Source organism: Bos indicus, chromosome 11 (genome assembly GCF_029378745.1).
Source record: "Bos indicus isolate NIAB-ARS_2022 breed Sahiwal x Tharparkar chromosome 11, NIAB-ARS_B.indTharparkar_mat_pri_1.0, whole genome shotgun sequence".
NCBI lineage: Eukaryota > Metazoa > Chordata > Mammalia > Artiodactyla > Bovidae > Bos > Bos indicus.
In genome coordinates this window covers 97,668,580-97,692,420 of record NC_091770.1, presented here as the reverse complement: position 1 = coordinate 97,692,420, position 23,841 = coordinate 97,668,580, and the positions used below count along the sequence as shown (strand labels likewise).

At 45.9% G+C, this 23,841-nt stretch overlaps 2 protein-coding genes across 10 annotated transcripts in view; both read right to left on the bottom strand.

The window, feature by feature from the left end:
* Positions 1-20,063, bottom strand: part of GARNL3 (GTPase activating Rap/RanGAP domain like 3) — a 173,848-nt gene extending 153,785 nt beyond the window's left edge. Inside the window, exons 1-2 of one of the 2 annotated variants that reach the window (XM_070799265.1) lie at positions 19,806-20,063; positions 259-429 (exon numbers count right to left, since the gene is read on the bottom strand). In XM_070799265.1, coding sequence (XP_070655366.1) covers positions 259-429; positions 19,806-19,966 — 332 coding nt within the window. In that variant the 5' untranslated portion in view covers positions 19,967-20,063. The remainder of the gene's footprint in view (positions 1-258; positions 430-19,805) is intronic. The other variant, XM_070799266.1, reaches the window with a different exon arrangement.
* Positions 20,064-22,388: 2,325 nt separating this feature from the next.
* RALGPS1 (Ral GEF with PH domain and SH3 binding motif 1) overlaps positions 22,389-23,841 on the bottom strand; it is a 303,143-nt gene continuing 301,690 nt past the window's right edge. For 7 of the 8 annotated variants that reach the window (XM_019970864.2, XM_019970862.2, XM_019970866.2 and 4 more), the window contains one exon: positions 22,389-23,841. In XM_019970864.2, coding sequence (XP_019826423.1) covers positions 23,668-23,841 — 174 coding nt within the window. In that variant the 3' untranslated portion in view covers positions 22,389-23,667. The other variant, XM_019970867.2, reaches the window with a different exon arrangement.

The following is a 23,841-nucleotide window of genomic DNA, read 5'->3' as shown; positions in this document are numbered from 1 at the left end:
AGGAGCTGAATCTATTTTGCCTGCCATGCCTGACACAAGGCCTGGCCAGAGTAGGTGTTCAATGATCATGGCTAAGTAAATACACAAATGCATATAAGGCACCATTAAGAAACAGAAATGAAATCTCCCAATCAAATATCCACTCCCTTCTCCCTCCATACTCTTCCCCCCAAAGATAATTTTCTTCCTGAGCATTAGGGTTTCAAGCTAGAGTGAGCATGAGCCCCAACTGAGATGATGCTTCTCTTACTTACTTACAGGTTGACCTGGGCCTCTACTTCAGGGTCTTTAGCCGGCCACGTCTGCAGGGGCTGGATGCCAAAGGACAGAGAGGACTTGGCTTTCCACATGAGGGTCTGTGCCATCTGATTCCTGCAGGGCCCTTTCGTCAGAGGGTCCATCAGGGGGCCTGGAGGCTGCAGTGCTGTACTGAAGCAGAGGGGTTGGGAAAGGCACTGAGGACAGAGTAGAACACGGGCCAGTGCTGGCCTGTTCCCTCCCTGGGGGCCAGCCCGTCAGTAATAAGGGGTGAAGACAAGACACTCCCAAGATCCAGGTGCCCCACCAAGACTGCACCAAACCCTTACTGCACACTGTGACATCACGGCCATAGAACCATCCAAATCCTATCACATCCCTTAGCAATGAGTGGAGGCCTCCACACTCCCAGGCAGTGGAGTCGAAGGTACAAGGAGGACAGTGAGTATGTGAACCATCACAGACTTATTTAGAAAAAGGCAGCATCCGCTGGGGAAGGGAAAGCTCGGTCTGGAGTACCTGCAGAGGATGGACCTCATAGCCATCGGTGTTTAGTCCAGGAGTGCCTGGTTTATCTCCCAACTTCCAATTAAAACAGCCAAGAAGAGCCATAAAAAGAGCCTATGCTGGCAACAACGCTGTAGTCAAAAGGACCAAAGTCACATTTCAAGAGTAATGGCATAGAGGAAGTAAGCAGTAACCACTTGTTGAATTAACGAATGGATGGTTTATGGGAAGAAATTGAGAAATGCATTGCTGAAACAAGCCTGTTTCTTTCTCCGGTGACACAGTGAGGAAGGTGGGAAGGTGATTCTGGGACAAAAGAGGGCAGCTTTGTTAGGAAATGTAAGCATCCCACTTTTTCTGATTGGAATTATTTTCTGAGCCAATCAACAGCATTCTTCCCTCATCTCTATATAAAGTGACACACAAATCCAAAGCAAAGAAAATCCAACTACTTGGAAATGGAAAAATAAAAATCAATCTTAGCTAACACTTATGTCAAAAGGGACTCTTTATACTGTCTTCTCAATAAACACTGTGATGAGGCAAAAGACAAGAGCCTTGGTGGTCTTATTAGTGAGGAAGAGGCCTCTGACAGGGAGCCCCCATCCTGCTGCCGGGTTTAGATGCCAAGAGAAGTGACTCCACACAGCCTGGGTGTTTGGAGCCAGATGGGCACTACCCACTCCCAAGCTGCTACAGTGGTACCAATTATAGGCTGCAGGCATGTTGCAAAAGAAAAAGGTCGCTCTTGCCAAGTTTATAAGTGATGACCCAGCTCCCCCCATCACCTTGCCTGGGTCTGAGAACACAAGCTACATACCTGACCCAGACCGCTGGGTAATCTTACCCTAGCTGGCTTCAGGCCACTTCTCTTGGAAGCAGCTCGACAGACTCGAAAGGCTCAAGCCTTCCACGTACGACAAATGGCAAGGAGGGAAGGTTCTGGTATGTTTGTTGTCAGTTATTCTTTACTCATTGGTACTTCAAGTCTTCCAAAACCCAGAGTCCTAGCGGTTATGGCTGCCTTAGCAATAAACAAACAAACAAATAACGAAGCAGGGTTCTGGGTGAGAGGCACAGTTTTTCTTTGAACCCTCTATAGATTTTTCTAAATTACAAAAATAACAGTTGTATGCAAAAGATTTATTAAGAAAATGTTCCTTTCTCAATTATGCAAGGTTTTTTTTAAAAAGGAAAGAGAGTGCTCCTGTAAGAAACCGGTAAGGGAGTGAAGGAAGCCGGATGGGGAGGTGAGGTTTCATTGTCAGGAGAAGTCCTGTGAAGGAACAGCTTCAACTCAAGTGGAGGCAGGCTGTCCCATGCAGTAGCATCGTGCCACATGTGACCACTGAGCAAGGAAATGCAGGCAGGGAAAGTAAGACATGCGCATGTGAAACACACACCGGACTTTGAAGACTTAGTACGAATAAAAAAGGATGCAGACTGTCTCAATAATTTTTATGTTGACTACATGTTGAAGATAAAGTGTATGGATTTTAATGTGGCTAGAAAATGTAAAATCACATACAGAGCTGGCTTTTCAATCTGCTTGAGGTCGGTTATGCATCAGAGCTGTCCCACCTGCGACGAGGAGCTGAGGGCCCTGGGTCGCGGGGTGGGGGCTGTAAACTCCAGGCACACGGTGCTCTCTGCACAGGTGGGCAGAGCAGCTGCAGTAAGCGCGAGGGTAGCCCACCTAGGAAGGGTGGCCACCCAGGTGTGGGTGGTAGGGCAAAAGTGCACTGAAGAGGGGAGGGGAGAAGATTCCAGAAATGGTGAAGGGATCTGATGGTATGCATGACACCCCCACTTCCGATCCCTTACCTCTCCCAGTTCAGTTTGGTATGATTCCCATCACTCCTCTGTCTACATATTCACAACTTTTATGTGACATATGTACTGAGACTATAATAGCGCTCTGTAATTTGCTCTTCTCTCTAATCCAGTCTTGGATATCTTTGTAAATCAGTAAATACAGATACATCTTTAACATGGAACATTACAGAAGGAAATACCTCCTATATTTATTATATTCTTTTAATCTTTAAATAGATTTTTTCATTGTTTTAGCATGTCTAGCCCTTTCATCTTTAAAATTATGTTTAGAAACACTTAAATGTTAGTTCTTTTAAACCTTTTCCACTGTTTAATTTTGTCTTTTTGCCTAACTTTACTCTTTGAGTTTTTGAGTTCTTTTTTTATACTCTCATCTAATTTTTTAGCTTCATTGTTTAACTGTTCAGATGCTGTCTCATCACTGTTAATTTTAATCCTTTCCTCATTTCTGTTATCTTTTCTAGTCTTAATTTTCTAATTTAAAAAAATGTACGTTCCTCTTAATCGTCTGACTTATTTTATCTTTCTTGTCTCACTATTTAAAATATTCAGCAAAACACAGATTTTACATGTGAACAAAAATGTATGATATATAATACAATTACCAATCAACTGAATCTCAACTTTGTTTGTTTCTAATTTTACTCATTTTATCTTCAGTATGTTTGTGAGTTTGTAAAAGAGAGAAAAAGGAGAAAAGATAATGGTCTAGATCTACTTAAGCTTTACCAAGTCTATCTGTGGTAGAAAAACCAGAATGTAGGCACAGATAACACACTCACTAAAACTGTCTTAAACTTGTTACATATAAAGAGCCTGAGGTAAAAGCAACAGATCCAATTATATTTAGAAATAATTAATTGTCAAATCCTGAGTGAAGGCTATATTTCAATTAAAAATAAGCCAAATACGTTAGTATATGTTCAATAAGTCAAAGAAAGTCTTTCCTGCCAGTTAACTCTATCTGGGTGAGGTCCATTAATTTTCAAAATTGAGCACTGAAACAACTTACAGAAAGCTGCAAATATTAACAAGATCTGCACGGTGTCCTCAGAGATGGTGATCAAGACCTCAGAAAAAATATTATGTGGACATCAGGAATGACATGCCTTTCTGGTTTCTTTTCTATGTGACTAGCACACCTTTAGACGTTCTTATTACTTTATCACTGTATCAGTAATTCTTAGAATCATTTTAAACATCAAAATAAAATATAAGACTATTAAGGAACAGAAAAAAAAAATAAAAAAATAAAATATTCAGCAGAGGAAGAACTTCTTGGAAAGATGGCAGAGGAAGTGCTCATCTGCATAACTCCTTGGAACCCATGGAAATGAGCAAAAATAGCCCAATACACAGAAGAAAAGCTACTGGAACAAGAGAAGGGAGAAACTCCATGCTGTAATTCTGAAGATCTGCTGTATGGGCAAGAACGTTCTAAAGGCCGACAGTGCCTGATCTGGAGGCATGAGGCCCGGAAGCATGAGCAGCACTGGGCAGAAGGTGTTTGTTCTTTTTTCTTTTTCATGGGCCCAGCTTTCTAAAAAGAAGCGGAGGCCTAATCTGAGGAAAGGCTGAAGGAGAGAAGGAAGAGTACATCTTAAGAGCCATTTGAACCTCTCAAAAGATATTACCCAAGTACATTTGAGCCCACTAAACAAAGGCCCGTGAACCATGGGGAACCCCACTGACCTAGGCCCTCTTTGGAGGAGCCTGTTTGCCCTGAAGTGAGTAGAGGATGGAGAGCTGAACATTCAAGGGAAGACCTGCCATGGGGTCACATATACCACAGGCACAGGGGACTCTGCAGACAGGAGGACAGGGTAGGGAGAGAGTAAAACCAGACAGCATGTCCCCATTGCCTCTGTCCCCTTCCCACTTCCCAAGAAACATCAAAGCCAGACCTCCAGCACCAGCTCTGAAAGAGAAGATGCACCATCGCTCAGAGAAGCTGGGGTCAAGGTTAATCTACCCATATTATCAGTGGGTAAATGCAGACCCAGACAGAGGTGCTTCTACCCAAGATGAACATGCAGGAGAAAACTAGCACAGGACCTGTGAAAAGAGGTTTATAAAAGACAGATGAGAGTATAGATGAGAAGATTTTTTTTTAAATAGAAATCAAAGGAAACATAACAATAGCTTGGTTTTCTCAAAAAAAAAAAAAAAAAAAAGAGAGAGAGACAGTAAGAACTCAAAACAAAAGATCAGATGATACCATAGACAGACTTTTCAAGGTTCTAGTAAAAATCCCAGACTGTGGCAGGAAAAGGGTTGGTTCACAGTGTGGAGGTGCTTTCTGGGAGGGGAGTGGGCCTGAAGGGGAGGAAATGAGGGTGCCTGTGAGTGAATCTCCTGCGTGGGGCTGTGTATGTGTGTGCTTTCTTCCTGGACTGGGGATGGTCCTCAGATGCACACAGCTTACAGTCTTCTCCTCTGTGACTCCCAAGCCCTCAGGACGACTCAAGCATCCGTATCATGAGTCTAAAGGGATTGCTGTTGCTGTTCAGTCGCTCATTTGTGTCCGACTCTTTGCGACCCCATGGACTGCAGCCTGCCAGGCTTCCCTTCACCATCTCCCAGAGCTTGCTCAAACTCATGTCCATTGAGTCGGTGATGCCATCCAACACAACTGTGGCACGGGTGCTGTTTCATACGCTGGGAGGTGGGCCCCTGAAGGCAGCAACGTGGCACACAAGGCAACAGCATCTCAGTTCTGGCTCCTTCCACAGGGATGACAGCTCCTTTGGTGCAGCTGCATGGGTCCCTGAGCTGCACCCATAATTCCACAAGGAACATGGGAAACTTCTGGAAGCCACACATACTCCTTTGTGTTCTATTTATTTTTTCGATCTGGGCCATTTTAAAAGTCTTTATTGAATTTGTTACAATATTGTTTCTGTTTCATGTTTTGGGGTTTTGGCTAGGAAGCGTAGGGGATCTTAGCTTCCTGACCAGGGATCGGACCAGAGATTGAAACTGCCTCACCCACACTGGAAGGCGAAGTCTTACCCACTGGACTGCCAGGAAGTCCTTCCCTTACGTTCTTGATCTTGTATCTTATTTCCCGTTCAGATTGTTGGCTGAAGACAACCTTAGTTGCACAAGTCTTCATTCTTGCTTATCGGAAAACCATGATCAGCTTTTGGGGTCTGAGCCGGCTCAGCAGCCAAAGGAGCAGTAATTCCCACAGAGCTGGGGGCCCCGAGGAGACTTCTATCCCGAAGGAAACTGTCTCCTCTCACACAGTCACTCCCCATCTTGCCACTTTCTTCCTCTGCAGCACTCAGTGCCCTGGGAGTCATCCCAGCTACTGGTACCCTGTCTGCCTCCCACCACTCCCCCCATTAAATGTTAGCTCCATGAGAACAGGGCCCCATCTGCCTTGTTCATGGTGTACCCCAAGTGCCTAGCACAGAGAAGGGCTCGAAAAATATATGTTGAATGAATACGTGGCTATGAGAAAATGTAAAAATATGTGGAACGAGTTCATTCGGAATAGAGAGACTTCGTGGGGCTGTTTTGGCTCTTTTTGAATGAGGTCACTGGTGGCCCCGGTCAGAGCGCTGTGGGACCTGCTCTATTTCTTTATCCATCTCTGACAGGCAGCTGGTCCGTGAGGACTGTGACAAGTGCAGGGAGCAAAAGGAATCCGTCTGCCAGGCATCAACCAGGCCTGATGTATGGCACTGATGCTAGGAAAGCCTTAATGGCTGGCAGCGCTTCTAAAGGCACTTTTCTCTCTGGTCATAAAATGTGAGACAGGAATTTATGTCCTAGCTTTCATTTGTATTAAAACTATGGAATCACTGACATTTAACGGTTGTAAAGTCATCTGAGGCTTGATTTCCCAGTTTTACCTCCTCGCCCACTAAGACGGCTCCAAGACTGGCGTGCCAGCTGCGCAGCAGCACACCAGTGTGTACTACCAACTTTGGATCAGTGTGTCTTATTTATGTTTGCTGTGATTGAAGAAAGATGCTGTCAGTGGCAGATACTTCGGAACAATCGCAAAAGTTGGAAGGCTGAGACATAATTTCTTAACCTGGTTGGCAGTTTAGGGTTCTGGATGTGATTTAGAGTCCACACTCTAAATCAGAGGCACTCGTGAGAGACTGATCGGAGCTGGGCAGATGAAAATAGAGGACACAGGGCACCAGCTTGCTTTTGGAGATCATGACAGAGCTGGTGTGGTCCTAGAGTCAGCAGCGTCTTGACTCTCTGGGTTTCTGAGGGAGCAGGGGCAGCTTTGGGGATCAAAGCCGGGTTGGTTCTGCTGCTGGCTTTGGTGGCAGCTGCTTCTTGATCGATCAGCTTCTTGTTATGCAGTGGCAGCCTCCCTGGTCATTGCGGAGCACAGTGGTTTGGGGGACAGGAGTTGTGCCTGGGAGCTCAGGCTAGAGTCTGCTCTCCGGCCCTGCCAACAAGTCTGTAAGCACTTAATTTCCTGTATTGCTATTAAATCTCATTCTGCTTCTACCAGGTGGAGTGGGTTCTGTTGTCTGCAACAGATTACTGACCGATAGGCCTTACATAGTGATGTGTGTCTCACTGGGTTTTGAGCTTAACAGTTCATGTGACCCTGTGCAGAGTGCAGAGTATGCACAGTCTTCAGGTGGGAGCAATGGTACAATCTCCAGTGGGCAAGAAAAAGAGACTGTGTACTTTGAAGGGAAAACATAGGCATTTGGCCTTGAGAATTTAAAAGAGCTTGCTCACAGCACTAGGCCTTTCTGCTCCAATCAGCAAAGAGGTGCTAAAAGGCAACCAAAAGAACACGCACTAACTGTGGACACTTCTAAAGTCACTGCTACTCCAGAGCAATGACTCTGTGATCACTCCCCGCAACTTGCTTCATGTTGTCTTCAGCCTTTTCCAGGTGTGTCACCAAAAACTGTTGTATCCGGAAGTGTACCGAAATCACAGAAGAGTTGAGAAATACCAGTCTATCCTATGGGCTTGCTTCCCAGGCTCCCCAGGTAGCACTAGTGGTAAAGAACCCGCCTGCCCGTGCAGGAGACATAAGAGGAAAGTTTCATCCCTGGGTCAGGAAGATCCCCTGGAGAAGGTAATGGCAACCCATTCCATTACTCTTGCCTGGAGAATCCCATGGACAGAGGAGCCTGGTGGGCTACAGTCAGTCCATGGGGTCACAAAGAGTTGGAAATGACCGAACCAACTGAGCACACACACAGGCTAACGGATAGATGGTTTAATGTCTCCACAATAAAAACTTTACTACATCTCGAGGTCATCATGTTAGTTTAGGCTGCACTGGCCACTGGATTTGTGTATTGAATCCAGTCTGTTTTATTATCCCTTGTACCCACTGTGATTTTAGGTCTAGCCCGGGGTCATGCAGAGAGAGGGCCTAATTCCTTGTTCATATTCAGTTCAGTCAGTTCAGTTGCTCAATCGTGTCCAACTCTCCGCGACCCCATGAACCATAGCATGCCAGGCCTCCCTGTCCATCACCAACTCCCAGAGTTTACCCAACTCATGTCCATCGAGTGGGTGATGCCATCCAACCATCTTATCCTTTGTCGTCCCCTTCTCCTCCTGCCCTCAATCTTTCCCAGCATCACGGTCTTTTCAAATGAGTCAGCTCTTCGCATGAAGTGGCCAAAGTATTGGAGTTTCAGCTTCAACATCAGTCCTTCCAATGAACACTCAGGACTGATCTCCTTTAGGATGGACTAGTTGGACTTCCTTGCAGTCCAAGGGACTCTCAAGAGTCTTCTCCAACACCACCATTCAAAAGCATCAATTCTTCAGCGCTCAGCTTTCTTTACAGTCCAACTCTTACATCCATACATATTACATCCTTTCAAATGTGAGAGGGCAGCTATTATATCCTCTGTGAATTTTCTCTTTTTCAAGTAAAACACCTCCCCCTCCCCTGCCCCGCCCAAGAATCTTTTTTTCTTTACTGGATCATTCCCACCAGACATAAATATCTTTATTAAACAAAAGCAGAACACACCAAAACAAAAAAACAAACAGTTTCAACTCACACCCCCTCCGGCCCTGCAAAGAGCTGACTGGGCTCACTGTTTCCAGTTCTGTCCTTTCATTGTCTCCTGAAGCCAGTCCAGTGCAACTTTAACCCTCATTGTTCTAAAGAAGCAGTTCTTGTCAAAGGCCACCTGTGACCCACATGATGCTAAGTCAATGGTCAATTCCTGGCTCTTCATTGGATGACCCAGCAGCAACATTTGACACAGAAAAATCATAACCTCTTTCTGTTTTTTAAAACTATTTACACTAATTTCCTCCTTCCCCCAAATTAAATTAGATCGTGTAGCCATGCTACACAGTGGTTTCACATATAAGTCTCAAAATCTAACTTTTATTTGGGGCTTATGTGAACAGTTAAGCTAAGTCCATCAAATCAGAGTCATCCTTCTCACTAATAAAGTTTGTTTATCGATTCCCTTTTCCTAAAATCTCCTGGTATTCCACACATTTTTCTCACAATGTCTTTACCTTTCCCTATTTCTCTGCGATTCACAGAACAAAACAAAAACCTTGATGCATTCTTTCACAGCTTTCCCACCTGAGAGTCCACATCTGCACTGTCCAGTAAGGCACGCACAAACCATACACGGCTCTGGAGCACTTAAAATGTGGCCGCTCTGAACTAAAATGCTGAAGCAGAAAATATACACCAGATTTCAAAAAGAAAAGGAAATTACCTTAATTATTTGTAATAATGAGTATATGTTAAAATGGTAATATCTGGGGTATACTGAGTTAAATAAAATAAGTTACTGAAATTAAATTTTATTATTATTATTTTTTTACCTTTTAAAATATGGCTACTACTGGATTTCCCTGGTGGTACAGTGGATAAGAGTCTGCCTGCCAAGGCAGGGGACACAAATTTAATCCCTGGTCCAGGAAGATTCTGCATGCTGCTGCTGCTGCTGCTGCTAAATCGCTTCAGTCATGTCCGACTCTGTGTGACCCCATAGATGGCAGCCCACCAGGCTCCCCTGTCCCTGGGATTCTCCAGGCAAGAACACTAGAGTGGGTTGCCATTTCCTTCTCCAATGCATGAAACTGAAAAGTGAAAGTGAAGTCGCTCAGTTGTGTCTGACTTTTAGCCACCCCATGGACTGCAGCCTACCAGGCTCCCCCATCCATGGGATTTTCCAGGCAAGAGTACTGGAGTGGGGTGCCATCGCCTTCTCTGAAGATTCTGCATACCGAGGAGCAATGAAGCCCTTGAGCCACAACTACTGAAGCCCGTGCACCTAGAGCCCATGCTCCACAACAAGAGAAGACACCACAATGAGAAGACCACGCACCTCAAGAGGAGCCCCTGCTTGCCATAACCAGAGAAAGTCCTTGCACAGCAACAAAAAACCCAGTGCGGCCATAAATAAACACATAAGTAAAATCTGGCTACTAGAAAATCTGAAATTCCATATGTAATTTTACATACTTGCTATTACTAGAAGCTACTTATTCCTTTTCACTAAATAACCATGAACATCGTAGTTATCTTTCCAAGTCAGAATACAGATAGGTATTAATCTTTTTAACAGATGATTAGTATTGTACTGATACATTCCTGATGGACTTTTTTTCCCCACTTTTACAAGCAATCCTACAGCAAACAGCCTTTTGCATACACCTCCTTGGGCCGTCACGCCTCATTGCTAACTCATATTTGCTTCCTGTCCTCTAAGATCCTGGCTCTGGAGACAACCAGATATGTGGTTTATACTTTACAACATCTCTAACTTGCGTGCTGCTTCAGAATTTTTTTCCCCAGGAAAACCAGCAGTGAGCCTCACTGTACAAGCTAAATCTCCTAATTTTCCTATAGCGCTGTTTGTCAGACTTCATCTCTGTTCAGATCTTCAGCTCTGGAAACCAGACAACCAAATATAATTTCTCATATTAACCCTCCAAAGCAAAACTAATTTGACTATTGTTTTCCTCCAAGAAAGGAAGCTGGTTTATATTAACTTAAACTCTTTAGTGAATAATAAAAGTTGTTTTTTCCCTTCTCTTAGGGGAACAGACATAATATGAAAATTAATTTTCGTCTGTTGGCCCTAAGAGCTCATTATGTCAACCCGATACAAGACAGCTCTTAATAGCCTTTCCCAGGAAGACTGCTGTTTTTCCAAAAGAAAATTGACAGTGGCAGATTTATTTGTGATTAAATACTTAAGGGGCTGACATAAACAAAAAGAATAATGACATAATATAGAGGAACAAAGGCTGTGAAAACAACTCACATTAAAATGCTTGTTTACACTACCTGGAAAAAAAAGTTCTCCTGAAAAAAAAAAAAAAAAATCTAAGAGTCAGGGGAAACATAAGGAAGAAGAAAAGGAGGCAAGCAAATGCATAATGGATAATTGTTCTTTTTTGATTCTGTCTTGGCCTAGAAAGCCATCTTCAGGAATAAGAAAGCATTTGTCTTGGCATCAAATTTGTTCTCACAAGGAGTGGGCTCTATGCATTACTAATAAGGAAGTCACTCTGTAGGAAGCAGTATTTGGGAAAGTGAAAAATATGTTTTCTATTTGTAATTCAGAATCTTCTGTCTATGTAGGGCTCTTTTCTCACTGTGGCTAAACTTAGTAAGCATAATTTAACCACTCAACTAAGGTAGTCTTTTACAATGAGTATTTAAGAAATGCAGAAATCCCCATTCGGTGACTCTAGGGTGACATCTGGGAATCTGTAATTTGGAAAGCTTTCCAAATTTAATTGCATTTTTTTTTTGGATAGGGACGCCCATCCAGTATCCATTCCCCTTCTTCTGATGATAGCACTGTGATTTTTCCTTTGGGCAATCACTTCTTCATGGTCTTTGTGAAGTGATCTAACCCCGCTCCGCCCCCCCCAACCCTGCCCAATTCTGGCTTGGGCACATGACCCAGGCCCAGGCAATTAGCATGTGTTATCCCCTTTGGTGAAAATGATTGATTCACAGATGAGCATAGAACCCAAGAGATCCAAAGAATGTCAAGCCTGGGCCGTGTTCTAGAACCATTGAGAAGGAGGTCTTATAATATCTTTCTGCTGGGATAGTTCACTGATAGAAAGTAAGCCTGGAATCGTTCATTTTCTTTGTCCCCAGGTGGAAAGACTTTGAGAATCAAGTCAATCCAGAAAATGAAAAAAGACTCCTGAGGACATTATTTGAGCACCTGGTTCTACTCTTTCCTAAAGCTTGGTCTGGGCTTCCCAAGTGGTACCAGTGGTAAATATGCCTGCCAGTGCAGGAGATGCAAGAGACATGGGTTCGATCCCTGGGTTGGGAAGATCCTCTGGAGAAGGTAATGACAACCCATTCCATTATTCTTGTATGTAAAATCCCATGGACAGAGGAGTCTTGCAGGCTACAGTCCATGGGGTCACAAAGAGTGGGATCCTGCTGAGCAACTAACACTTTCACTTTTTAAAGCTTGGTCTTCCCCAGCATTTTGCAGTTTCATGAGCTGATGATTCTCCTCTGCTTGCCATTTACAGCCTTTGATAATCTCAAAAAAATTTGAAAAAGTGCTAAGGTACTAAACAGAAAAAGTGTGATGTATTACTAGTCCTTCCTGTAGCTGAAGAACAACTGTTCAATGGTGATTATAACCAAGAGGCCAGGAGTACGAATTACTTGACCACAATCCAGCCACCAGTTTTCACCTGGTATCAGAGCCACAGGCATTGCTACTCCAAGTGGCAATGAAAGCAGAATTATTACTACAAATGATGGGTGGTAAGAATAGGGAGGCAAGCTTTGACTTCACTATTAAGGAAAGATAATAAAGCTGCCTGATAACAAATGTAGTTGTGGGCTCCCTGACCTTAGATGTAATAAGCAGAAGTTGGATGACCAGCTCCAAGAGTTTCTGTAGAAAAGATTCCTGTATTATCCTAGAGGACTGGTTTTTAAACATGTCCTTGGACCAGCAATTCGGGCGTTACTTGTGAGCTTGTTACAAATGCATCCACAGATCCATCCTCACCCAGAGAATCAGAATCTCAAGGGGGGATGGGGGAAGGACAGGAAACTGTTTTAAGAAGCCCTCTCTATACAGTCAGCAAAAACAAGACTGGGAGCTGACTGTGGCTCAGATCATGAACTCCTTATTGCCAAATTCAGACTTAAATTGAAGAAAGTAGGGAAAACTACTAGACCATTCAGGTATGACCTAAATCAAATCCTTTACGATTATACAGTGGAAGAGAGAAATAGATTTAAGAGACTAGATCTGGTAGAGTGCCTGATGAACTATGAACAGAAGTTCAGGACGTACCATCCCCAAGGAAAAGAAATGCAAAAAGGCAAAATGGCTGCCTGAGGAAGCCTTACAAATAGCTGTGAAAAGAAGAGAAGCGAAAAGCAAAGGAGAAAAGGAAAGATATGCCCATTTGAATGCAGAGTTCCAAAGAACAGCAAGGAGAGATAAGAAAGCCTTCCTTAGTGATCAATGCAAAGAAATAGAGGAAAACAATAGAATGGGAAAGACTAGAGATTTCTTCAAGAAGATTAGAAATATCAAGGGAATATTTCATCTAAAGATGAGCACAATAAAGGACAGAAATGGTATGGACCTAACAGAAGCAGAAGACATTAAGAAGAGGTGGCAAGAATACACAGAAGAACTGTACAAAAAAGATCTTCATGACCCAGATAATCACAATGGTGTGATCACTCATCTAGAGCCAGACATCCTGGAATGTGAAGTCAAGTGGGCCTTAAAAAGCATCACTAGGAACAAAGCTAGTGGAGGTGATGGAATTCCAGTTGAGCTATTTCAAATCCTGAAAGATGATGCTGTGAAAGTGCTGCACTCAATATGCCAGCAAATTTGGAAAACTCAGCAGTGGCCACAGGACTGGAAAAGGTCAGTTTTCATTCCAATCCCAAAGAAAGGCAATGCCAAAGAATGCTCAAACTACCGCACAATTGCACTCATCTCACATGCTAGTAAAGTAATGCTCAAAATTCTCCAAGCCAGGCTTCAGCAATACGTGAACCGTGAACTTCCAGATGTTCAAGCTGGTTTTAGAAAAGGCAGAGGAACCAGAGATCAAATTGCCAGTGTCTGCTGGATCAAAAAAGCAAGAGAGTTCCAGAAAAACATGTATTTCTGCCTCACTGACTATGCCAAAGCCTTTGACTGTGTGGATCACAATAAACTGTGGAAAATTCTGAAAGAGATGGAATACCAGACCACCTGATCTGCCTCCTGAGAAATCTGTATGCAGGTCAGGAAGCAACAGTTAGAACTGGACATGGAACAACAGACTGGTTCCAAATAGGAAAAGGAGTACGTCAAGGCTGTATATTGTCACTCTGCTTATTTAACTTACATGCAGAGTACACCATGAGAAATGCTGGGCTGGAAGAAGCACAAGCTGGAATCAAGATTGCTGGGAGAATTATCAATAACCTCAGATGTGCAGATGACACCACCCTTATGGCAGAAAGTAAAGAAGAACTAAAGAACTTCTTGATAAAAGTGAGAGAGGAGAGTGAAAAAGTTGGCTTAAAGCTCAACATTCAGAAAACTAAGATCATGGCATCCGGACCCATCACTTCATAGCAAATAGATGGGGAAACAGTGGAAACAGTGACAGACTTCATTTTTTGGACTCCAAAATCACTGTAGATGGTGACTGCAGCCATGAAATTAAAAGACGCTTATTCCTTGGAAGGAAAGACCAAACTGGATAGCATATTAAAAAACAGAGACATTACTTTGCCAACAAAGGTCCGTCTAGTCAAGGCTATGGTTTTTCCAGTAGTCAAGTATGGATGTGAGAGTTGGACTATAAAGAAAGCTGAGTGCAGAAGAATCGATGATTTTGAACTGTGGTGTTGAAAAAGACTCTTGAGAGTCCCTTGGACTGTAAGGAGATCCAACCAGTCCATCCTAAAGGACATCAGTCCTGAGTGTTCATTGAAGGATTGATGTTGAAACTGAAACTTCAATACTTTGGCCACCTGATGCAAAGAACTGACTCACTGGAAAAGACCCTGATGGTGGGAAAGATTGAAGGTGGGAGGAGAAGGGGACGACAGAGGATAAGATGGTTGGATGGCATCACTGAATCGATGGACATGAGTTTGGGTAAACTCCGGGAGTTGGTGATGGACAGGGAGTCCTGGTGTGCTGCAGTCCATTGAGTTGCAAAGAGTTGGGCATGACTGAGTGACTGAACTGAACTGAACTTGGGTTTCCCTGATCGTCCAGGGGTTAAGTATCCACCTAGCAATGCAGGTGACACTGGTTCAAGCTGAAGATTCCACACGCTACAGAGCAGCTAAGCCCGTGCATCACAGCTACTGAGCCCATGATCTAGAGCATGTGCTCCACAAGAGAAGGCCTGGAATGACATGCTTGTGCACCTCAACTAGAGAGTAGCTCTCACACTCCACAACTAGAGAAAGTCAGTGCACAGCAACAAAGAGCCAGCAAAGCCAATACATAAATGATTTTTCTTTTAAAAAAGAAAGGAATCCTTCCTGGTGATTCTCATATATGTCAGGTTTGAGAACATTATTAGACTTGAGAGCACTGATTCTCAGTTTCCTAAGCCTCCATCCCCAGAGATTCTGATTGAGTAAATTCGGGGCTGGGCTTGGGGACTTGCATTTCTAACAAATTCCCAGATAATGCTGATGCTGCTGGTCCAGGGACCACACTTTTGAGAACCACTGTTTGAGAGGGTGACCTAAGACATGTCTGAAGTTCCGTTCAGTGTTGAGATTCTCTGATCTTGAGGACTGACGCTGCAAATCCAGTCCTACTGCACGACCCTGTTAACGCTTCGGTTCATGTGTGGTTTGGCTCCATGCAGTGTTGCCGCCAAAATGACACAGCTCAGCAGTAGAAGAGTACTTTAAAATAACTCAGGTTCATCACTAAGTCACAAAAGATAACAGATGTATTTCTTAAAATATAACTTAGAGCAACAAAAACGATAGGGAAACCTATTAGCTGCCCTCAGACAAAGTAGGTGTTTCTGTATCTGACTGGTCAACGCTTCCTAAAGGCTTTTATTTGAGCAGTCCTAACCAGTGCCCTGTGGACCCACTGTCCTTTGCCTCAGTCCTTCTCTTCCTAAATTTACTGCTTCAAAAACTGCAAAGATGCTGGGCAGGACCCTGCTCTCAGGGCAGGGGAGGAGGAAAAACTGAACAGGCAAAGCTAGAATTTTAATGAGGCATGGGAAGGAAAAGGTTGAGAACTTTCACATAGACATTAATCATTTTTGTCCGTAACAGTTATGATTTAGTCACGCTTTGTGCCAGACACTGTTTTTAGCACTTTGCATAAATCAGTTCACTTAAAGCTCACATCAATATTGTGAGAGCGGTGTTAACTGTCATTTTACAAATGAGTTAACCGAGGCTCAGAGGGGTTAAGCAACTTGTCCAAGGTCACACACAATACAGGTGAGATGTTAGAAACCTGAACTTGGGTCTGTGTGGCTCCCAAGTCCTTGTTCTCGAACACTGCCTGATAAGCCTTCCTACCAATGAGGACAAACACATCTAGGGCAAGCGGCTTCGCAGCACTGGGTTTCCCAGCTAGTCCTTCTCACTGCCACCTGCTAGGAGCCCTCACGCCTGGGCCCCTCCTTGCTCCTTTAAATCCATTATGAGCTGTGTCTGCCCGCAGTTATTGGCGCTGATATGGGAGAGTCAGCAAAGATAGCTGACATCTTGAAAGTAATGCCTTCTTTGCCATGATATCACCAAGATGAATGAATAAATATGGTCAAACCAGATTCTGAAAGGCCCTAAACACGAGGCACCGTCATTTAAACTTGACACAACAGGAAATGAGAAGCAGTAGAGGACTTTGGAGTAGGGAAGGCTAAACCTGCAACACACCCAGAAGTGAGACGGAGGCTCTCTCCCCTGGCTTTCCATCACAGTCATCTGCATCCCACACCCCATCACCATCCTGGACTTTTGGGAACAACAGACCGGGGGGAGGGACCCACACACCTGTTTGGTTAAGATGTTTCACAGGTGATTCTTCTGTTGGCCCTAAAAGTCCATGATGTCAGTCCAGTACAAGACTGCTCTTCATAGTCTCACTTAAAAGTGAGATGATTTGGATTACTGCATGAAAGAGGTAATTTTTTGTTTGTTTTTAAAATTTTTAGTGTTGTGTTGGTTTCTGCCGTACAACCACGCCAATCAGCCATAATTATACAGCATACCCCTTCCTCCCCAGCCTCCCTGCCCCATCCCATGCCTCCAGGTCATTGCAGAGCACCGGGCTGGGCTCCCTGTGCTACACAGCAGCCTCTCACCAGCTAGCCATCTTACACCTGAGAGTGTGTTTATGTTGATGCTACTTTCTCCACTTGTCCTCCTCTCACCCTCCCCCACTGTGTTCAAAAGTCCATTCTCTACACCTGCATCCCCATTGGTGGTGGTTTAATCACTAAGTCGTGTCCAACTCTTGCGACCCCGTGGACTGTCGCCTGCCAGGCTCCTCTGTCCATGGGGAATCTCCAGGCAAGAATACTGGAGTGGGTTGCCCTTTCCCCATTCCTTCCCTGCAAATAGGTTTTATCAATACCATTTTTCTAGATTCCATATATATGTGTTAATATAGTATATTTGTTTTTCTCGTTAAAGAGGTAATTTTTTCTTAAAGGAACAAAAACAACTGGAGAAATTGTAGATGAACCTTTAACTGTTTTAAGGCAGGGAAGCCTTTGGTAACTAAGAATAAACAAGATGAATAAATTAATAGATTTGACTAAACTTAAAAAAATAATTGTCTAAAAGCATTGTAAAGAAAGTTAGAAGGCAAATAATGAACTATAAAAATACTTGCTACATATGTGACCAAAAAATTAATTCCCTTAATAAATATAAAGTATTTCAATAAGGAAAGGATAAATATTCCCAAGGAAAAATGGACAATGTGCATGATATGTATTTCATTTGAAAAAGAAATACAGATTATGAGTTAATGTGAGAAAAAAGTTTCATCTCACTACTAAATGTGGGAATTCAAGTTAAAATAAGGTACCACTTTGGCAAATATTTATAAATAGTAATGCCTTATAAATAATGCCTAGCATTTGAAGATGAAAAAAAAACAGGAATGTTTATATGCTCTTGGGAGAACTGTAAACTGCCACAACTTTCCAGCATTTTGGCCTTATGCTTCAAAGCCTTTAAAATGTTCATTTTCTTGGGTCCAATAATCTCCATCACTGCTATGAATTTCTCTGAAGATGATAAGCTCTTACAGACTCACATACAGACAAATGCATGTGCATTCCATGCGTCTTTAGTACAAGCGAAAAACTGATAATAAACTGCATGTACAATAATAAAGCGTGGCTTAAATACATTGTCCTCCAATAAATTATTTTTATAATCAGAAAAATGGTAATTGTTATTTCTAAGGTTTATATGATAATATCATGGAGTGTTAAATAAAGGGAAAAACCTCTGGAGGCTGTGAAGTCATTTCAGGTATAAGGTCATGAAGACAAAGGAGGAGTAAAAGTGAGATTCCAAAGGAAGAGAGAAACTTTCTAAACCAGTGTTGTCCAATATTGGAAACATTAGTCATAGGTGGCTATTTAAATGGACTCCCTGGTGGTTCAGATGGTAAAGAATCTGCCTGCAATGCGGGAGACCCAGGTTCAATCCCTGGGTTGGGAAGATCCCCTGGAGAAGGAAATGGCAACCCACTCCAGTATTCTTGCCTGGGATATCCCATGGGCAAAGGAGATTTAAAGTGAAATAAAATTTCAAATTCATTTCCTTAGTTGGATTAGCCATATTTCAAGTGCTCAATAGCCACAGGTGGCCAGTGGCCACAGAATCAGCACAGATTATAGAATGCCTCCATCATCACAGAAAGTTCTTTTGGACAGAGCTGCTCTAAACATTCTACCGCAGGCCTGGATCCAGCTTTTGACTCATCTCTTCAGCCTCATTTCTTGGTACACTTCCCATCCTTCGTGCTCCAGCAAGAGTGTAAGCATCAGAAGGGCAAAAACCATACCTGCCTCGTGCTCAGGGAAAAGTAATATCCCAGTAATTATCCTCAGTGATGTGTGGAATAGTAGATCAATGTGTAGACTGCTGAGACAGCACAGAGCTCAGCCTGGGGTTCAGGGAAGACTTCCCAGAGGAGGAGGGAAAGGCATTACCCAAAGACTAAAGAAAAGACTATTTATTCTAAGAGCATGGTATGAGTCAAGGCACAGATGAGAGACAGCACAGCATAGGGGAAGAATCACCAGCTGGTCAGGCATTTATTTACTCAACAGATAGTAAACGTCTGTGATGGGCTAGGTTTGAGCCAGGCTCTGATGACAGAGCAGTGAACAGCTACAGTCCCTGTTCTCAGGAGATTGACACTCTTATCCAGTATTGTGGGAGCACCAAGGGTGAGGTGAGGTGCCCAAGAGCCTGGCATCTCATATTCAGGGTCCTGTTGGTTTCTTTATCCTAGCTTTTCTTCTACAGGAGGGCCAGAGTCCCACTTCCTTTCTTTCTCCCTTTTCTCTGCCCCAGCCCAGATGGAGGCCCTGGGGGATGGAGAACTCTCAGGAGTGGGGAGCAGGGGTAAGGCATGGGAAGGGCAGTGGACAGTGTGGTAAGGCTCTTCCAGTGGACAGCGAGGATGTGGATTGAAGAGGTGGAAGAGGGACTTCGCTGGTGGTGCCAATCCAAGAGCGCTGGGGGTTCGATCCCTGGTCCGGGGACTAGATTCCAACATGCTACAACTAAAGACAGAAGATTCTGCTTGTCGCAACTAATGCCAGGTGCAGCCACGGAGGAAATTTTTTTTGTTTAAAATAAAGAGAGGTGGAAGAATAAAGACAGAAAAGTGTAGTTGGGGGCTGCTAGAGTATTCTAGAAGAGGCCAGAAACTGAAAAAACGGGAGGGCCCACTTCAGCGACGTCTGAGCGGGAGAGAAGGCACTCTAAGTTAAGAAGATGCCCTCCGAGGGAAGGAATCTAGCCGGGCAGACGGAGCGCCACCGAGGCCGGCGGGGAAGCGCGTGTCAGCGGGGCAAGGTTCCAGGGAGAAGGACCCGAACACCTCAGGCGAGTTCCCCAGGGGCGCGGGCGAGAGGGGCAAGGCAGCCCTGGCAGAGGAAAGGCGTAGGCGGGTCAGAGGGGTCGGGCACTTCGGGGCCAACGGCCAGGATGGGCGGGGCCCAGAGGCAGCAGGTGTGCTTACCTGAGGGGCCAGGCGGGGAGGCTGGAGCTGGCCCGGGTCCTGGGGCGGCGCAGAGGAACTCCCCCGGTGGAGGGAGACCTTCCTCCCTTAGACGTTAGGGGGGCTATTTCCCGACCTTGTCCTTGAGCATTTACAAGAGGCGGACAACCCGAAATCTGCATACAGCCAACGGCTTTGCTCGGGGCCTGCCAAGGGACCGACGCTTTTGGGGGCGTCTCGTCGGGATGGGATTCTCGTCAGGCGCTTCTCTGAGGCGACTCCCTCCCGCACCTGCCGCTCGGGAGGCCCAGCCCCCCTCGATTCCCGGCCGCTGGGCTCAGGCTCCTTGCCGGATTCCCCTCAGACTCACCCAGCCCCCGCCGAGACCCCTCCTCGAGCCGCGGCTTCGCGGCCCTCGGTCCCCTCAGACCGCCACCCCCCACGTGGCTGGCTCCCCACTTCCGCCCCTCCCGGCCTCACCCCTCCCGGACCGCTGTACCTGGGGCTCTCGAAGCTGCACCCCCTGCGCCGCAGCGCCGCCCTCTTCTGCCGCAGGAGCGCAGCGGCCGCCCCGCCGGGCTCCGGCTCCATCGCCCCGGGCGGGGGCCGCGGGCTCGGGCGCACTCGGGTGGGCTCGGGCCTCGGCGGGGCTCGGCGGGCCGCTCGGCTACCGCGCCGCAGCCCACGCCCCGCCCCGCGCGCCTCAGCCCGGCCTAGGCCCCGCCCCAAACTTCAGTCCAGTCCGCGCCCCTCGAGTGGGGTGGGGGTGGGGGTGGGTCTAGGCCCCGCCCCTGCCCCGCCCCGAGACTGAGTCCCGCCCATTCTCTGCCCCTCAGCCGCTTCAGACCCCGCCCAACCCCGCCCCGAGCTGCAGCCCCCGCCCACTCAGCGACTGTCTGCAGGGTCCAGGCCCACCCCAGCTCCGCCCCGCGCTCCAGTCACGCCCCTCCCGCACAGAATCCCGCGGGGTTCGCGAGGCAGGCTGTCAGCACCTCGTCTAGGCCCACGAGCCCAACATTGCCATGCAGTCCCCAACTCCGTACGGTCCGTGGCCTCGCTGCTCCCGCTCGGTGGCCCTCAGCACAGACCCAGGCCCCACACACCTACCTTCCCACTACTGAGCTCTTGGTCGAGGCCTCTGCCCTCACCCCCAAAAATCTGCTCCTTAGAGTCTTCCCTCCACGTCCAAGAACCTCTCAGCTCTTTCTAATATAGCGCCGTCCCCCCGAGGGCCGCCTTTCCCCGTGTCCCACCCATAGGCAAGGCCTTGCCTTTTCTCTTTCAGCACCCTCCACCTCCAACCCCACCTCCCCAGCCCGGGACTGAGGTCTCCCAAATCAAGCTCTGGGCCCGCCTCAACCCAGCCCTAAGGCCCCGCCCACACCCCCGCCTACTCCCCCTCACCTCCGCGGGTACCCAGGTCCAGGCTGGCTGGTTACATTTCTGGGTACCAAATCGAAGCTCAATAGGGATTCTACTTTACCGTCTGCGTTAGCTCGCGGATCTCGCCATCCATCAAAAAAAGAGTACTGCTTGTCTGCAGGTGGCATTTGTGACGCCTTCCTGCCTGCCTGTCGCAGTGAGGCCGAGGGGCTGGAGTTTTGCAGGCTACCAGTTGTGGGCTCAAGTCTTGACTTAGTTTCCTGCACTGTCAGATGCATCCATCTCAGAGCCCTCGAACAATGTCCTTCATCTGAGGGCAGCGACCCTATCCGGGTAAAGCTGGCGGTCATCGTACCACGTACTTAGTGAGGAGGAGGTGAGCTAGGGACCCTCAGTCAGGGGGGCATGTCATAGTGAGGAAGGTGTGGTCATGCTGGCCAAGAACTGGTGGAGCAGACGCTGAGGAGTGTGTGTGTGGGAAGCGTGAACTTGGAAGACGCTAGCTGGGAAACTGCGGCAGGTGGGGCCAGGGGTCCCCACAATCAGCTTGGATCACGTTACCCCCTGGTGCACACTCCCTCAACAACTTCATGGTGCTTTCCCAGGTCTGGACTCCTTCACTGCCGCATATTCCAGCAGAGAAGTCAGTCTGGAGAATGCAGGGGAGAGGACAAAATGTAGGGACTTCCCATTTCTCTTTCCTGCCCCTTGAGACTCCAACTTGGTCCTCCCCTCAGATTTCCTATGAGACAATCCTTGTAAGACAGTCTCCCCTACCCCACTTTCCTTTTAAGCAAAGTGAGAGTGGGTTTCTGGGTTTCGTGCAGCATCATGAACTTCCTCCAACATACTTTTTCAGTCTTGGAGCCCATAACACCCCCAAATCCTTGACTCAGCGATACTGGGTTGCCTGCCTCCCCAACCTTGTCCTTTTCCTTCTCCTCTTGCATCTTCCCACCTTTCCTGCCCACCAAGTGTTCAGCTATCTCTGAAATGAATCTGCAAATGGCACTGCCCTCTCTCTAAGGCTTGCCGCAATTCTGTGTGTCCTGCCCCCGAGTGGCAACAGCACTAACTCTGCCCCTCCCTGAGGGCACTGCTCCTGTATGTCATTCATGTTCTAGTAATCTCTTATCTGAGTGCCCATACCTTCTTCACGTCTGTCTGGCACAGCAACTGTTGGCTAAAGGAATGCACATGACTTTAAAAAACTGAGCAATATTCATTGGAAAACACATTTAATTTCAAAGTAAACAAAAATGTTTATACACTAAAGTACTTAATTAGTGAAACAATTATTATCCGCGTAACAAGCTGAAAAATACAGCGACTTGATACAAGACTGAGGTAACAAAATACTTCACCAAAAATCTAAAGAATCCCACAGAGGGCTGATGTTCAGTGGTTACTGCGGGTGAGACAATTCACAAGAATTAGGGAAAGTCCTTACACAACTGCATGCAAGGGGGGTCTGCTGGAAAAAAAAGACAGCTCGGGAGAGTGCAACAGATTGAACAAGAAATGAATTGAAATGTAAAAATTGATTTTCAACTTACTTGGAGGAATATGTAAGAAATTGAAAACTACTCTCTATGCAACATTTTGAATGCTAAGTGAAAAACCATGCATTTTGGCACAAAATTTATTGAAGATTTTACCACACTAAATTAATCACTATTGTTACTGAATGGTCACAGTCATTCAAAAACGGATAAAGAGATGAGTGATTACAGAACTCACAGGTGCTCCATCGTTGCTGCTGCGAGCAGGGGCTGGGGGCTGCCCGTGGCGCACGCACATTTGTGCAGCACCAGTGGTGAGGTGGTCCGCGGGACAAGTTCTCGACACCCAAGGGAAAGCAGCTCTCGCTCAAGCTGTACTTGTATTTAACATTGAAATTAAAACCAAAGAACTTCTGAAGTAAATACTGTAAGCGTTCTGATGTGACTCTCTCGTTCCACCTCGGAATCCTCGCTGTGTCCAGCCATAGCTCTGTGCCTGGCTGTCCTGTGCCAACCGGCCACTCGGACAGTAACTGGACTCGCAAATTGAAGACTATTCAATCTGTTGAGCCTTTCGAAGCCTTTCTGGAGGAATCCACACAGGCTCTACCCAGTGCTGGGTGGGGGTTGTGGGGGGTGGGGAGCCAGGATCTTACTGGGAGAGAGGAAATGGAGTGGTGAGGACTATTTGTTCGTTGAGAGGTCAGCTCCATGAGGGCAGGGCTTAGGTTTATCTTGTTCTGGGGCACTTCGATCCTAGGGAAGAGTCTGGCACACAGGAAGCACTCACTAGAGATGATAATTGATGGACAAATGGGTGGCTTTACACAGAGGGTCTGTTATTTCAAAAGGACTCTTGTAGTTTTTTTTTTTTTTTCTCTTTAAAACGTGAAATTACCCAACATGTCAGAATGATGTGGGACTGATTAAAGTGATTTACCAAGTCACAATAGGTAAGTCAGGCTGTGTTTTCAGCACTGTTCACCTGATTCTCAGCATCAGTAATGTGGGTCCAGAACTCTAGACTCTCCACCTGTGGAATGAAAGCAGAGCTTGCTTGTAAGGGCTTCCTGCTTCGTGAACCATCTTCCACCTGTCAAATGGCATCCTAAAAGACGCACTTCTTGGGCTTGGAAGGTGGGAGGAAGACAATGAAAGAAATACTGGCCACA